Below are 16,281 nucleotides of genomic sequence, written 5' to 3'. Positions count from 1 at the left end.
AAGAATTAACAGGTAAACTATACATTTATTTTCCATAGCACCTGAAGGCACAAGAAGCAATGGATGGAAGCTTGACAGAGGGAGATCCAATGTGGGTATAACGAGAAATTTCCTGATCATGAGAACAATTAATAAATGGAACAGCTTGCCTCCTGGAGTTGCAGGTGCTGTGTCTCTGGAGGTTTTCAAGAAAAAATTGGACAACCATTTGTCTGGGGTACTCCTGTCTTGGTCAGGGGGTTGGACTAGAAGACCTCCAAGGTCCCTTCCAGCCCAATGATTCTATGATTCTATGAAAAACTCAAAAGTTTTCTCAAAGAGGCATAAGGCTCTCTAGTGAAGATTATTTTTACCCCTCAGATAGACTAAGGATAGATTATTTCAGGTAGGTATCTGTTTTATCAGAGGAGCTTTGATATAACAGTATATTGGTTTAAAAATGTGACCATGTTGTGTGAATTGTAATGCTATATTGAGGTACTGATCCAACGTTTTGAAACTGATTCTGATATCATGTACTTGATTTTGCGACACATGTATCTTTTACTAAAAACAGGTAAAAGAGATTTGCTTTAGATAATGATATAGATACATTTCTGTAGATGTTTTGTCACAGAAATCTCAATTTGGGATACTGACAAGCTTTTAAAATTCCCAGCGTCCCAAGCTGGTAAACTTAAGGGCTTAATTAACATGGAGTTACATTAAAAGATACTGAGCAATAGTTCGCAAGAGGTCTACTTGCAGGTATTCACCAATCTATTTGGAGAACTGAAAGCTAGCAGTCTATGACTAAGTGTTGAAGGAAATGCTACAGAGAATGCAGCAAAGCTACTCAACATAGATTTCCTTAGTTCTGCTAACAGTGAAGAATGTACATACAACTAAGAGAAAAAACAGGATCCCCTTGGATATATCTTTGGACATGGGAAAGTGTCATACACCCAGCATTTATTCTTCTATTTCCCAAATTCTTTTTCCTGTTTTAACTGTCCAGGCCACTCCTTAGTTGTCAAATGGTATTTGGCTGCTGCTAGAAATTGGATGCTGGTTGTAACAGATTCTTGATCTGAAAATGAAGGGTTCTTAACAAACTCATGGTAGTGGTTATGTTGAATCACAATCTGTCTTTCAAATTTCCTAATTCTAAAAAGAATCGTGCCATACTGTGTAAAAGTCAATTATCTGGAACAAAGTCAAAGGCTCCTTTGTTTTTGGAATTGAATAGATGGATCTCTAAACTGTGATGTCATTATTTAGGTGCATTATAAATGCATGAATTGTGTAGTTGATACTTCTGATTCCTCTCTATCCAAGTTATGGTCACTAAGATATATATATCCTAGACACACAGAGAGAGTATTTACACAAATAATGATTGTCACAGTTGTGACTACCACCTGTGGACAGCCTGAGTTTGGGCTGATACAGGCAAAAAGATTTGGCCCGTAGTTGGGCCGGCAAGGTGTTCAAAATACTCAGGACATATCTCCCCTGCCTCTTCCCTCCCCAATGCAGCTGACAAAGTGAGAAAGAGCCTGTGGCCTAGAGGTTAAAACAACTGCCTAATGTGCAGTCAGCCCAGGTTCAAATCTCAGAAGGGTGTGGCTGACTGATGAGAACAAATAAGTTTGAAATAGCTTTATCAGTCTCCCTTTAATTCTTTGTTAGCAATCCAAAAAATTTACGCATATATATATTTATATCTTTCAGGTCTTGAACGCAACAAGCAAAACCTCAGCCTGAAATGGCCGTTTTCTTATTGCAATATGTATGCATGTTTATTTTATATATCTCAGGTTTTGTGTCCTATATGGACACATGTTTACCTCTTATATCTCTCAGGTTTTTATGCCTCATATATCATGTTTATTTTTTGTATATCCCTCAAGTTTACATTTATATGTATGCATGTTTAATTTTTATATCTCTCAGTTTTATGTCTATTTCTCAGATTTATTACTTATATTTCCTAGGTGTTTTCTGACAACAACAAACCACAAACATGTTTGCATTTGCATAACTACCGTTATGGGATTTATATAGTGGTATTATGAAATACCAGACGGGGAGTGTGCTGCCACCACGTGGCTGTTCTTGGGAAATTATAATATGCTAATTGGGTCTGCCAGTACCTTCCCCCTTTGTGATGTATTTCCTATCCTGCTCATGATGCTGCACTAATATATATATATATGTATATGTATATGTATATGTATATGTATATGTATATGTATATGTATATGTATATGTATATGTATGTATATGTGTATATATATATATATATATATATATATATATATATATATATATATATATATATATATATATATATAGTTTTCAATTATAAAGCTGTGTTTCTGCTTGGCATGCTTTCAAAGCAGAAGCTTCTGCAAAGAAAAAGAGAAGCAAACATGACGTTCTCTTACTTTAACAAAGTCCTTGAAGTCAGGCACTTCATCTGTTTTCTGCTGTATGAGTGCTGCCCCGTTAAGCTGGCAGCTGCAGAATCGAATGTAGGGCTGCATGTGAGGAAGCTGTGCAGTCAGGATATCACCTATCATTTTAACGGGCATTCTTTCACCTGACATCTTTTTACGAACTCGCAGTGCTCTAAATAGCAAAAAGTAGAACAGGTATTCTGTTAGGTATTCATTTTAATCCCTTTACTAATTAATGTCCCATAAATCAAAGCATTTGAACTTTGAAATACAAAAAATTGAAGGTCCTCCATTAGGAAAAGCTTTTTGAACCAGAAGAGCTTTCTGTAAGCACAGGGATTAACACCCTGTGGCTACTGAGTCCTATTTCTGCAGCTCTGGGAGTTTCCTCTGATCGTTGCAATGGTTTCCTTCCACTACGAGGAAAGAAAACGTGGAAACTATAGCATAAGGTATAAAATAAATGTATCTGTCAAAAAACAAAGAACCTGGAAATCTTCAAAGAGCCCTGCCCACCTATAATGTGGCTTCACCTTCAGCACTATCAAAACCTTTCAGTTCCCTAAAACAGGGGTTTGTTTGAATTTGGAACCGGGCCACAGAAGTAGCAGGTAAGTGTCTGTGTGCGAAGCTCCAATTCCTAACTTTCTGGCTTTGCAGAACCCCCCACCCCCAGCCCCATCCTGTTAATTTCTATATTTTTCCTCCCCAATGCAATAGAAAGATTCCCTAACAGGTTACAATATTGACCAAAAAAGATTTACGTATTAACTTACTTCAGTAGTTTAATATTGCACATAATAAGTTCTTTCCAGTTTACAAAAATCATAGCCACTTCTTTTTCTGTCAGCAGTTCAGAGTCCATCAGTGGCTTCTGGAAGATCTGAAGATTTAAATAAACAATTTAGAAAACTTAACTCTGTACTTCATTTGCGCTCTCAACTTAAGATCAAAGATCTGAAAACATCTTTTCCTGCATCACCTTGATAATTCCATAGGATGCAGTATTGTCAAAGGCCAGCACTTTAAAATCTCAGTGATTGCATCAGGAGAAGTTAAGTACACTAACTGCTTAACTCAGAGCAGCCAAAACAATCATAGTGCATTCAGAAAATATTCAGACACCCTTCACTTTTGTCAATTTTGTTATGCTGCAGCCTGATTCTACAGTTGTTGAAATTCATTTGTTTCTCATTCATCTACACTCAGTACCCCATAATGACAAAATGAAAACAAAATGTTAGAAATATCTGTAAAATTATTAAAAAGAAAAAAAACACTGAAAAATCACATTGCTTAAGTATTCAGAAGAAGGAGAGTGCAAAAGTGGGCTTGAAATTCAACATTTAAAAAACCAAGATCATGGCATCCGGCCCTTTCAATTCCTGGCAAATAGATGGAGATGTTCTGTACCAGCCTGCTACCGGCCCTGCAGAAAAGGCAGGGACAACCCCTTTACAAACGGCAAGAGGCTGGAACTAAGCCTGCCAAATTTATTAACATAAAACGGAGCAAAACAAGACATGAACCATGAAACAGGAGCTATTCAAGCGGTTGCCTTCAGCAAACCAGCCCTCCCACACATTCCCCTTTTATACAGTTCAGGGCGTGGCTTCTCTCTGCCTCCTTCCGAGGTGCCCCATTGTCTTCCTCTGTTTACTCCTGATTGACTGCCTCCTGCGTCGGGCGTCCTTGAACAGGGCCAGCTGTGGGTCATCTTCATCCACGCTGTCAGGCTCACACAGCTGGGTCTGCGTCGTGACCAGGTGGGAGGGGCCTGGCTGAGGGCTCTCATCAGCAAGCTCTCCAACCCCCTCAGCAAGCTCTTCAACACCCCCCCTCCTCCTCTGAGTCATCCGACCCAACTGCCGAACCCACAGGCTGACCCTGAATCACAACAGGGGAAGAAATGGAGGTAGTGACAGATTTTATTTTCCTGGGCTCCAAGATCACCGCAAATGGGGACTGTAGCCAAGAAATTAAAAGACACTTGCTCCTGGGGAGGAAAGCCATGGCAAATCTAGACAGCACACTAAAAAGCAGAAGCATCAGCCTGCCAACAAAAGTGCGTACAGTCAAGGCCATGGTTTTCCCAGTTGCAATGTATGGCTGTGAAAGCTGGACCATAAGAAAGGCTGAGTGCCAAAGAACTGAGGCCTTTGAACTATGGTGCTGGAGAAGACTCCTGCAAGTCCCTTGGACTGCAAGGCGTTCAAACTGGTCAGTCCTAGAGGAGATCAACCCTGACTGCTCTTTAGAAGGCCAGATCCTGAAGTTGAAACTCAAATACTTTGGCCATCTAATGAGAAGGAAGAACTCACTGGAGAAGAGCCTAATGCTGAGAAAGGTTGAGGGCAAGAGAAGAAGGGGTTGACAGAGAATGAGGTGGCTGGATGGAGTCACTGAAGCAGTAGGCGTGAGCCTAAATGGACTCCAGAAGATGGCAGAGGAAAGGAAGGCCTGGAGGAACGTTGTCCATGGGGTCACGATGGGTCGGACACAACTTTGCAACTAACAACAACAAAGTATTCAGACCTTTTGCAACAACACTTGAAATTTAGCTCAGGTGCCTCCCATTTCTCTTGATCTTTGCTAACATGTTTCTACGCCTACTTTGGAGTTGACTTGTGGTAAATTAATTGATTGGACATGATTTGGAAAGGCACACACGTCTCTATAGAAGGCCTCACAGTTGACAATGCATGCTGTACCAGAGCAAAAGCCACGAGGTCAAAGGAACTGCCTGCAGAGCTCTGAGACAGGATTATTACAAGGCACAGATCTGGGGAAGGCTACAATAAAATTTCTGCTGCACTGAAGGTTCCTAAGAGCACAGTGACTTCCATAATTCTCAAATGGAAGACATTTGGCACAACCAGGACTCTCCTAAGAGCTGGTTGCTCGGTTAAACTGAGCAATCGGGGGAGAAGGGCCTTAGTAGGAGAGGTGACCAAGAACCCGATGGTCACTCTGACTGAGCTCCAGAGATTCTATGCGGAGATGCGACAGAATTCCAGAAGGACAGCCATCACTGCAACCCTCCCCCGATCTGGGCTTTGTGCCAGAGAGGCTAGACGGAATCCTCTCCTCAGTGCAAAACACAAAAAACCCTCTTGGAGTTCGCAAAAAAAGCACCTGAAGGACTTTTAGACTGTGAGGAACAGGATTCAGTGGTCTACTGAAACCAAGCTTGAACTGTTTGGCCTCAATTCTAAACGTTATGTCTGGAGAAAACCAGGCACCGCTTAACACCTGCCCAATATCATCCCAACAGTGAAGCTTGGCGGTGTCAGCATCATGCTATGGAGGTGATTTTCAGCAGCAGGGACTGGGGGACTGGTCAGGGTTGAGGGAAAGCTGAATGGAGCAAAGTAAAGGGATATCCTTAATGAAAACCTGCTCCACGGCGCTCATACTAGGCAGAAGGTTCACTTTGCAATGTGACAATGATCCTAAGCACACAGCCAAGACAACACAGGAGTGGCTTAGGGACAACTCTGTGAATGTCCTAGAGTGGCCCAGCCAGAGCCCTGACTTGAACCCTATTGAACATCTCTGGAGGGACCTAAAAATTGCTGTCCACCGATGGCTACCATGCCACCTGACCGAGCTTGAGAGGATTTGCAAGAAAGAATGGCGGAAAATCCCCCACTCTAGGTGTGCAAAGTTTGTCGCATCATATCCAAAAAGACTTGAGGCTGTAATTGCTGCCAAAGGTGCTTCAACACAGTACTAAGTGAAGGGTCTGAATACTTATGTCAATGTGATATTTCAATTTTTTCTTTTTAATAATTTACAGACATTTCTAAAATTCTGTTTTCACTTTGTCATTATGGAGTACTGAGTGTAGATGAATGAGAAAAAAATGAATTTCAACAACTGTTGAATCAGGCCGCAGCAAAACAAAATTGACAAAAGTGAAAAGGGTCTGAATACTATCTGAACGCGTTGTACGTGGAGAAGGAGGCTTGCAAGCTTCAGGAAAATTTACTGTTATATTGGCACCAATGGGCTTGAGTTCTAATTCAGGACAAAAGGCACTTTAAGATCATTATATATGCAATAATTATCTATGTCCCACAGGCATAACTTACCTAGCAAGTAATGAATGAATCTGCGGAAGTGTAATATTTAATAATGAACAATTAAGCTCACCTCTGTTACTAATTGTAAATCATTCACATAGTTCTCTTCTGTTACTATGAGTTCATGAATGTATCCTTGCCGTTTCCTTTCTGTAGGTGTCAGCATGTCTAGAAGATGCAAATCAGCACACCCTGAAAAACACAAGGAAAGAGGATCTATTTATTGTTTTGATTATTAACAAAATTCTGCATAAAATCCACATGATGATGTTTAGTGATTGATTGTTGTTGTTGGAACTACAAATAACTCAAACCTCATTCTCTTTCAAATATGCTCGATTTTAATGCTATAATGTTACTAAATCTGAAAATTGTTTCCAAGTTGAACAATTACAGATTACAGAAGAGGATTTAACATGATTGAATGATTCATATGTAAGGATACAAATGATTTTTAAAGCATTAAACAGCACTACAGTAAAATCTGTTCTGCATTACCTTACCAAACCTACAACTGCAAATATTAACATTTTTAAAAAATGTGCTTCTACACTTTTGAATCGAAAAATATGCTCCATTCACACAGGACTAGCCAAAGGAGAAAATAGAAACATTTTGCTTAAAAGATTAGCACCCTATAGCTTCCACAACATGTGTGCGCATACAGCAATTAAGAACAGTGTACTTCAATTTGTATGTATGTATAAATATGTATTTATATTTTTTGCATTAAAATATTAATTCATTACCTGGAAAACCAGGTCTTTATACAGTTTTGTAGTTTTTTTTTAAATAGGACAGAATTTGGATTAATTTAATTTAATTTAATTTAATAATATTTATATACCGCCCTTCTCCCTGAGGACTCAGGGCGGTTCACAGGGCAAAAGTCAAATACAAAGTACAAACATTAAAAAAAGATTAAATAATTGCCCAAGTTAAAACAATTAATACAATAATAAAACCCCAAAAATAAAATTAAAAATACAAAAAAATAAAAACCCCACCAATCCCCATCAGGCTAGGCCGGCTTGTACAAACAAAAACGTCTTGAGATCGCGACGAAAGGAGCGAAGATCGGGCGCCATCCGGAGCTCTACCGGCAACTGATTCCACAGCTCCGGGGCGCCCACAGAGAAGGACCTCCCCCTGGGGGTCACCAGACGGCATTCTCTGACCGGTGGCACCCTGAGGAGGCCCTCTCTGTGGGAACGCACAGGGCGCAGGGAGCTTGATGCCGGCAGCAGATGTTCCCTAAGGTACTCCGGCCCCATGCCATGAAGGGCTTTGAACACCATTACCAGTACCTTGAATCTCACCCGGAAGGCAACTGGCAACCAATGCAGCTCACGGAGCAAAGGTGTAACGTGGGAGTATCGGGAGACTCCCAGCACAACTCTCGCGGCTGCATTCTGTACCAGTTGGAGCTTCCGGGTGGTCCTCAAGGGCAGCCCCATGTAGAGAGCGTTGCAGTAGTCCAGACGAGAGGCCACGAGCGCATGAGTGACCGTGCATAAATCATCCCGGCTAAGATAGGGCCGCAACTGGCGCACCAGGCGAACCTGGGCGAAAGCCCCCCTAGCAACACCAGATCATGCATTTTAAGTAAGGCAGCTTACCACCTTAGTCAGAATGAAATCTATTTTAGTAGATGACCAGCTAAAGCATTATTGGTAAACATTCCTTTGCCTAGCAGTACTCTGTATGTACTTTCTTTGATTGATTTATATCTCGTATATTTACATTTCTTCCAGGAACTCAAGATATCATTTGTTCATCTCCATTTTTATCCAAAACTCCTTTGTGAAGTAAGTTGGACTGAGAGTGAGTGAGTGAGTGAACCAGAGTCATTCTCATACAAATATACAATATGCACAGGAAGATATATACTCTGAAGCAATCAGATACAATGAAGTTCACTTTTCAGTTTAGAAAACTTATTTTTATTGTTAACATCCTTTGTATTAGTTTAGTTTTATGTTGCTCCCCTGCTTTGCTCATCTATATCTTATTTTATTTTTTTCAAGTTGGCATTTCATTATCTATATTTTTGATACTGATAGTTAAACTCAGAGACTTATGTGGTTCCCAAAAACCTTGAGTGCCTCCAGAGACCTCCAAAAGTTTATAGCTCAATAGAAATCACATTAATTGGGTTTAATTTCAATTACCTCTAAATATAAACAAAATGAAACAAATTTAATTGTGTCCTGACGTCGTCCATAAGTCTGAAGTCCCTCCCACTTGCAAGCCAAAACCTCACTTGAAAGCTAAAACCTCAGCACAAGGGGGGAGGGGGGAAAGTGAACATTATCTACTATTAAAATATACTAATGGGAACTAGACAATTACCATCTGACAGGAGGTGGAATACAACTTAAACTGACTGCTAAAGAAGGCATGTTTAAATACAATGTAAAATTAAAATTTAAAATTTAAATTTACACCAATTCAAGATGTCGGTTACGACTTTTAAAACCTTTGAAGGCATGGGTCCACACCATCTGAGGAATCATCTCACCCCAGTGGGATTGGCTCATTCCAGCAGAAGACCCCACTCAAGGAATTCTGGTTGATGGGGTCCAGAAAAAGGGCCTTTTCTCCTGTGGCTCCCTCCCTTTGGAACACTGTGTCCCTCAAGGTGATATTGCCTCCATTTTCTTGCCCTTCCAAAAGAATCTCAAAACCTGTCTCTGCTACATGGCCTCAGACCCCAATGGGGGCATCATTCTATGCTGGTGTTAGCTAGTGGACTAGGAAGAAGAGCCTGCCTCCAATCTATTATTTACTTTTTATTTTAATATTTAAATATTTTAAATTTTGTACTTGTTATTACAATGTTATAAACTGTCCAAAAGGGACGTGGTGGCTCAGTGGGTTAGGATGCTGAGCTTGTCGATCAGAAGGTCGGCAGTTTGGCAGGTCGAATCCCGAGTGCCGCGTAACAGAGTGAGCGCCTGTTAGTCGTCCCAGCTTCTGTCAACCTAGTAGTTCGAAAGCACGTAAAAATGCAAGTAGAAAAATAGGGACCACTACGGTGGGAAGGTAACAGCGTTCCGTGCGCCTTTGGCATCTAGTCATGTCGGCCACATGACCACGGAGACGTCCTCGGACAAGCGCTGGCACTTCGGCTTTGAAACGGAGATGAGCACCAGCCCCTAGAGTTGGAAACGACTAGCACGCATGTCCTTTACCTTTTTTAAACTGTCCAAGGTCACTCGACAGTGAGATGGGCTGCATATAAATTTAATTAATTAATTAAAACTTTTATTCAATGATATTAGAAGCCAGTATTTTTTTCTTAATTACATTTTAAAGTAGCCTTTCTCAGATTGCTGGATTCTTTAACAATATGTGACTAAATTGAACAGTGGAAATGATTAAGAACTCTTATATATTTTGTAATTCTGCTTTTCACAGAAACTTTACTTCCATTTGGAGTTCTGATGTGTCATTTATCATTTTAGTTAGGTTGTGCATGCTTGAGGATACAGTATGCTCAAATTGGTTGGCACTGTATTAGTGGTGGACAACATTATCAGATCTTATTGTCTTGGAGGAGGATTTGTGTTGAAAATCATGGCATTCTGTTAGAGTTTAATAACAAACCTATTCTATGTTCAATAATATACCTGAAAAATATGGCTGACAGAATATGCTACCTTTTTCATAGCTTCCAATTTTTTGGTGTTGCTTTTAGAGCTGCTTCTTTTTTTATTTTTAACCACCAACACATCTATTTTTTTCAGAAGCAAAACTGGCTTCCCTGAAATTAAAATGTTGAGCAACACTGCTAATAAATAAATTAAAAACTGCAGAAATGTCACATTAGGCAATGAACCAATACATCTTTCCCATGGTACGAGTCCAATTATTTAGCTGAACAGTAACTAGTCTTGGATATTTAAAGAAAGAGAGGCAAGATGTAAAAACTGACTACTATTCATTCTTTAGCATCATAAGACTCTAGCAAATTGAATGTGTCTGTAAATCTTCCTCCAGGCAAAGTTTCTCTTTGCTGTAGACCTTAGAAAGCTGATGTTTGGTACACAGACAGCTAATAATCTACCCAGGTTGTACTTTTTAAACCCAGCTGGCATACATTATTACCAGCCTGCCATCACAGAATACAGTGAAAGTAGCTACAGTATAATGAAGAAGGCTTGCATGACTTAGGCCCAATGATTTTTTTGGAACTACCAGCCTAATGATTATCATTTTTTTGTTCCATTTTTCACACACTGCCTTAGTTTCTACTCACTGCAGGATAAATGAGATTCCAGGTTGCAATTTGAGCTTAACCTCAATCCTAACCAATTTGTGCTCACTGTAACATTCTGGTTTTCTTACTTTTTGTTGTTTAGAGAAGTACGATTTATTGCGCAGTGAACATTTGTAAAAACTACATAAGGAACATATGTAGCTTATGCTCAAAAAATAAGAAAAATACAGCATATGATTAAAAGTAGTTCATACAGCAGGATTTTAAGCAAATTCCTTTAGGTATAAAAATTATGACAATTAGCAGCAAAGAAAGTTAACCAGATAAAGATGAGATATGGGCTTCATTAGTCCACAACTTAACCGTATTTTGCTGCTTCCCTGAAGAATCCTGGTAACCTTTTTTACTTGGCTTATGGTGTAAAGATATACAGTTGCAAGAAAAAGTATGTGAACCCTTTGGGATTACGTGGAGTTTTGCATGAATTGGCCATAAAATGTGCTCTAAACGTCATGTAAGTCACAACAATAGAAAAACACAGTCTGCTTAAAATAATACTACACAAACATTAGCTGTTGTCATGTTTTAATTGAACATAAGATGGAAACATTCACAGTGCAGGGTGGAAAAATTATGTGAACCCCTAGCCTAATGACTTCTCCAAGAGCTAATTGGAGCCAGGAGTGAGCCAACCTTGACTCCAACCAGTGTGATGATATTGGATGTGTTGCTGACAGCTGTCCTGCCCTTTAAAAACACACACCTGTTTTGGGTTTACTGGTCTCAAGAAGCACTGTCTGATGTGAACCATGCCTTGCAGAAAAGAGCTCTCAGAAGACCTACGATGAAGAATTGTTGACTTGCATGAAGCTGGAAAGGGTTACAAAAGTATCTCCAAAAGCCTTGATGTTCATGTGTCCACGGTAAGACAGACTGTCTACAAATGGAGAAAGTTTAGCACTGTTGCTACTCTCCCTAGCCGTGGTCGTCCTGTAAAAATGACTGCACGAGCACAGCGCATAACGCTTAATGAGGTAAAGAAGAATCCTAGAGTGTCAGCTAAAGACCTACAGAAATCTCTGGCACATGCTAACATTTTTGTTGACACATCTACAATAAGGAAAACATTAAACAAGAATGGAGTACATGGGAGGACACCACGGAGGAAGCCATTGCTGTCCAAAAAAAATATTGCAGCACGTTTGAAGTTTGCAAAAGAGCACCTGGATGTTCCACAGCACTACTGGCAAAATATACTGTGGACAGATGAAACCAAAATTGAGTTGTTTGGGAAAAACACACAACACTATGTGTGGAGAAAAAAAGGCACAGCACACCAACATCAAAACCTCATCCCCACTGTAAAACATGGTGGAGGGAGCATCATGGTTTGGGGCTGCTTTGCTGCCTCAGGGCCTGGACGGATTGTTGTCATTGATGGGAAAATGAATTCGAGAGTTTATCAGGACATTTTGCAGGAAAATGTACGACCATCTGTCCGCCAACTGAAGCTCCGCAGAGGATGGGTGATGCAACAGGACAATGACCCAAAGCATACAAGTAATTTAACAAAACAATGTCTTCAACAGAACAGAATACGCCTTCTGGAGTGGCCCAGTCAGTCCTGACCTCAACCCGATTGAAATGCTGTGGCATGACCTTAAGAGAGCGATTCACACCAGACATCCCAAGAATATTGCTACACTGAAACAGTTTTGTGCAGAGGAGTGGTCCAAAATTACTCCAGATCGTTGTGCAGGTCTGATCTGCAACTACAGGAAACGTTTGGTTGAGGTTATTGCTGCCAAAGGAGGGTCAACCAGTTATTAAGTCCAAAGGTTCACATACTTTTTCCACCCTGCACTGTGAATGTTTCCATCTTATGTTCAATTAAAACATGACAACAGCTAATGTTTGTGTAGTATTATTTTAAGCAGTGTTTTTCTATTGTTGTGACTTACATGACGTTTAGAGCACATTTTATGGCCAATTCATGCAAAACTCCACGTAATCCCAAAGGGTTCACATACTTTTTCTTGCAACTGTACCTTTCTCCTGTATGGGAGAGTCCATTCCTCTAAAAAAATCAACTCTACCAGGACATAGATCTATTGTATGTAATGATTTCATTTTCTGTTGTCAATCAACTATTACAAAATTAGGTATCAAATTTAAGTTATAAAATATTATAATTCCATTTGTCTGAGAAACAGTAATACTACAGAATGACTTTGAAAGGAACACCTTTACATTAAAATGAAATTATGATACATTTTCTTGCTTTTTTTTGGTTTTCTCTGTTATTCTTAGATATAATCTAAGACTAATACTGATAGGACACAAATGTTAAGTTGTAAACAGGAACCATGGCAAAAGAAAATGAAAAGAGTAAAATGTTAATGCCAGAGGATAACGCTTAAGTTTGTTTATCCTATCTTTATTATTTTTATAAATAAGCGCAGCAAAGACATCTAATTCCTTCCTCCTCCTATTTTCTCCATAACAATCCTGTGAGATAAGTTAGGGTGAGAGTGACTAGCCCAAAGTCGCCCAACTAGCTTTCATTCTTAGAGTGGGTCTAGAACTCACAGTCTCCTAGTTTTTAGTCTGCTGCCTTAATAGAATTATTTGTTGGCCAAGTGTGGTTGGACAATATTCTATCAGCATTTGCAATACTTCAACTCCAAACACGATCCTCTTCTGGCCTCCTTTGGGTTGCAAGTATTACCAGAAAAAAAGATCTCCCCAAGACAGATATTCATCTAAAGAAGAATGACCACAATTCAAAATGTTATTGCTATAACCTTGTTTCTAGTAATTAAGTCTCATTAGCTTCCTTATAGGTTTCCTGGATTCTCACCCCATTTTATTAAACGTAATTTCCACTTGCACTATATGATCATATTTTGAGATTTTAGGTTATATGCACTAAATTAAGAGTTTATGCGCATTTAAAAAATGTTGCCTGAATGTTTTATCAGTCTAACGTGAAATCCCTATATTAAATCCTAAGTTATAGAAACAATAAAGTTCTGTTGGTCTATGACCGTAATGATTTGATCTGAATAAAACTTTGTATACTTTCCATTATGTCACAATAGTGCTATATGCCTTCTAATCATTTCTTAACAGTCCTCCATTTCTAACATTCAGCACCATCTCTTCCCTATTCATAGTGTTCTTTGTAACAGTTATGCATGATTCAGTATTTCTGAATTCTGTATACAAATGTCACAAACCCATTATTGTTTTCATTTTATGACTTTGTGGATTAATAGTTCATACCTTCCTCTTTTGATTTCTATGAATATTCTTGATTTGTATTAATATTATTCTTGTGATTTTTTTGGATGTTAATTTTATCACCCTAGAGAGTGCACATCAATGTTTAGATGAGAATTGCAATATAGTAATATTTGCAAGGGTGCCATTTTTACATTGTGCTTCATTAGAAGGCAACCGGCTGGTGAGTTCCTCTAATTCCTCTGTCTTGCTGGTCAAGAATCCAACAAAGAGATGGTAGGTAAGAACAAATACATTCTCATCAGGCCCAATACATTTTAATAAAATATGGAAAATTCCTCCATTCAAATGTAAATATATTGAAGATGAGAAAATTGCTTCTAAACACAACATACTTCATTGAGTTATTGTCCAAAAATGTAACATAGAAATCCAAACAGAAATATTTCGTAATATCTCAAGTCTTCAGTTGTTCATTTTATTTACTTCTTTTATAGGTTTATAAATATTATCCTCTTTAAGTCTTATTTGTATAAGATGGAGTTATTGTAAATGAAATGAAATATTCTGGGAGAGAAATTCTCAGGATCCATAAGATTTGTTTTGCTATTTCAGTGTTTTAAATTAGTTCTGAATCACATTAACACAATTATCATTTATTGTATTTTTCTATTATCATATAAATCAGAAGTTACGTCACCCACGTAAAGATTTCTTGTTCCCTATTCTTTCTAGAAAACATTAAAAATGTTTCTGTTGAAGTCCCAGTTTTCTCTGGATATAAAACTATGCAAAATATATAAAATAATGTAATTTACTTAGAAGTAACCCCCCCCCAATAATCTATTGGCTTCCAATGGAAAAATGCATGAACAATCATATTTTGGTTCTTAGATTCGTTATCATTTGCTTGAAATTTCATTTGTAAAATAACAGCCTGCCCAGCTCCTATGCCATCCTGGCTGTGGCCATAAGGTTTTGAAAATATTCATCTGGCTTAATGTACTTTCAGACTTGCAAGATTCAGTTAATATAACTCTACTATAAAGTAGAATTAGCTCATCTGTCTATTTCCTCTCTGGTCCACTTGCAAAGCTACTATCAATCTTGCAAGATTGAAAGTACATTTCTACCTCCCCATCCCTTTTACAGCCCAAGAAGCTAGGGCAGGGGTAGGCAACCTCGGCTCTTTTATGACTCATGGACTTCAACTCCCAGAATTCCTGAGTCAGCTATGCTGTGAGTCATAAAAGAGCCGAGGTTGCCTACCCGAGCTAGGGAGACTCTCTTCTGAGCCCTCTTGCCCCATCCACATTCCTCCTGAGGGCTATGTTGCTTTTTATCTGACCATTCCCTTTGACTGCATCTGTTTGTCTGTCTCCCAAAGGTATTTCCACCTACCATTACAATCACACAAACCACTTTGATCGTATCATTTATTTATTTAAATGATTTATGTTACCATCCCTCTTAAGCACCATATCCCTGGACAGCTTGCAAACAATAATACAGTAAAAAGTATGAAAACTAGTACAAAAACTCCCAATGCCTCCCAAAAGCAACATGTGCCCTAAATCCAGAAATAACATTACTGAGTTGCGGCCTCCTACTACACCTCAGTGCTTGTGAGAAAAAGCCAGGTCTTCAAAGCATTTTGGAAAATGAGGACCCTATTGGATCCCAGATGGGAGGGACTTCCAAAGAGAAGTCTGCTATAATGTTCAAAGGTATTAAGTCTCCGAGAGATGAAATAGTACTGGGAGGCTTGTGTTACTGCTATCCCATTCATGCTATACAGCATATATCAATGCTGTCTCCATGCAAAGATCCAGATAATCTGTTTCCTTTGGGGCCCTCTTGAGACAAACCACTTTTTCCACAACCCTTCCCCAAAAAGGGATACCTGAGATAGATCAATAGATCTCCATTATGTATGAGCTGTGGAATGGCATCTTGAGGAGGATTCATACTACTGCCTTTTTCTACGGAATAATAACGCCTCTCTGAAAGACGCATTCACCACCATCCAGCTCATCATGTTAGATAATCTCAATTTAATGTGCATATTACTGAGGTAGGTAATAAAAATAATACTCAACACCCAGCCACAAGTCTGCCTAAATACCTAGTACATTCATGGTTTAGCAGGCCTCTGTATTACATTTCCTAGCCCACAACTCAATGACTCTTACTAAATTCCTAAGGAATGAGTGTATAAAGATATGTGAGACAAAAGCTTGCTAAAATGCACAAAAGAATCTTAGCATGTTGACTTCAAAAATAACTCAAT

General features: G+C 39.0%; 1 protein-coding gene across 1 annotated transcript in view; it reads right to left on the bottom strand.

Annotated features, from left to right (window-relative positions):
* The window catches only part of ITSN1 (intersectin 1), a 100,169-nt gene that overhangs the window by 13,385 nt on the left and 70,503 nt on the right, over window positions 1-16,281 (bottom strand). The window contains exons 30-32 of the mRNA XM_081327431.1: window positions 6,597-6,718; window positions 3,218-3,324; window positions 2,430-2,613 (exon numbers count right to left, since the gene is read on the bottom strand). Coding sequence (XP_081183557.1) covers window positions 2,430-2,613; window positions 3,218-3,324; window positions 6,597-6,718 — 413 coding nt within the window. The remainder of the gene's footprint in view (window positions 1-2,429; window positions 2,614-3,217; window positions 3,325-6,596; window positions 6,719-16,281) is intronic.

Source organism: Vipera berus, assembly GCF_964194415.1.
Source record: "Vipera berus genome assembly, chromosome: 4".
In the NCBI taxonomy this organism is placed as follows: Eukaryota; Metazoa; Chordata; class Lepidosauria; order Squamata; family Viperidae; genus Vipera; species Vipera berus.
Note: the sequence above shows the minus strand (reverse complement) of the source record. Positions and strands in the feature narration are given on the sequence as shown.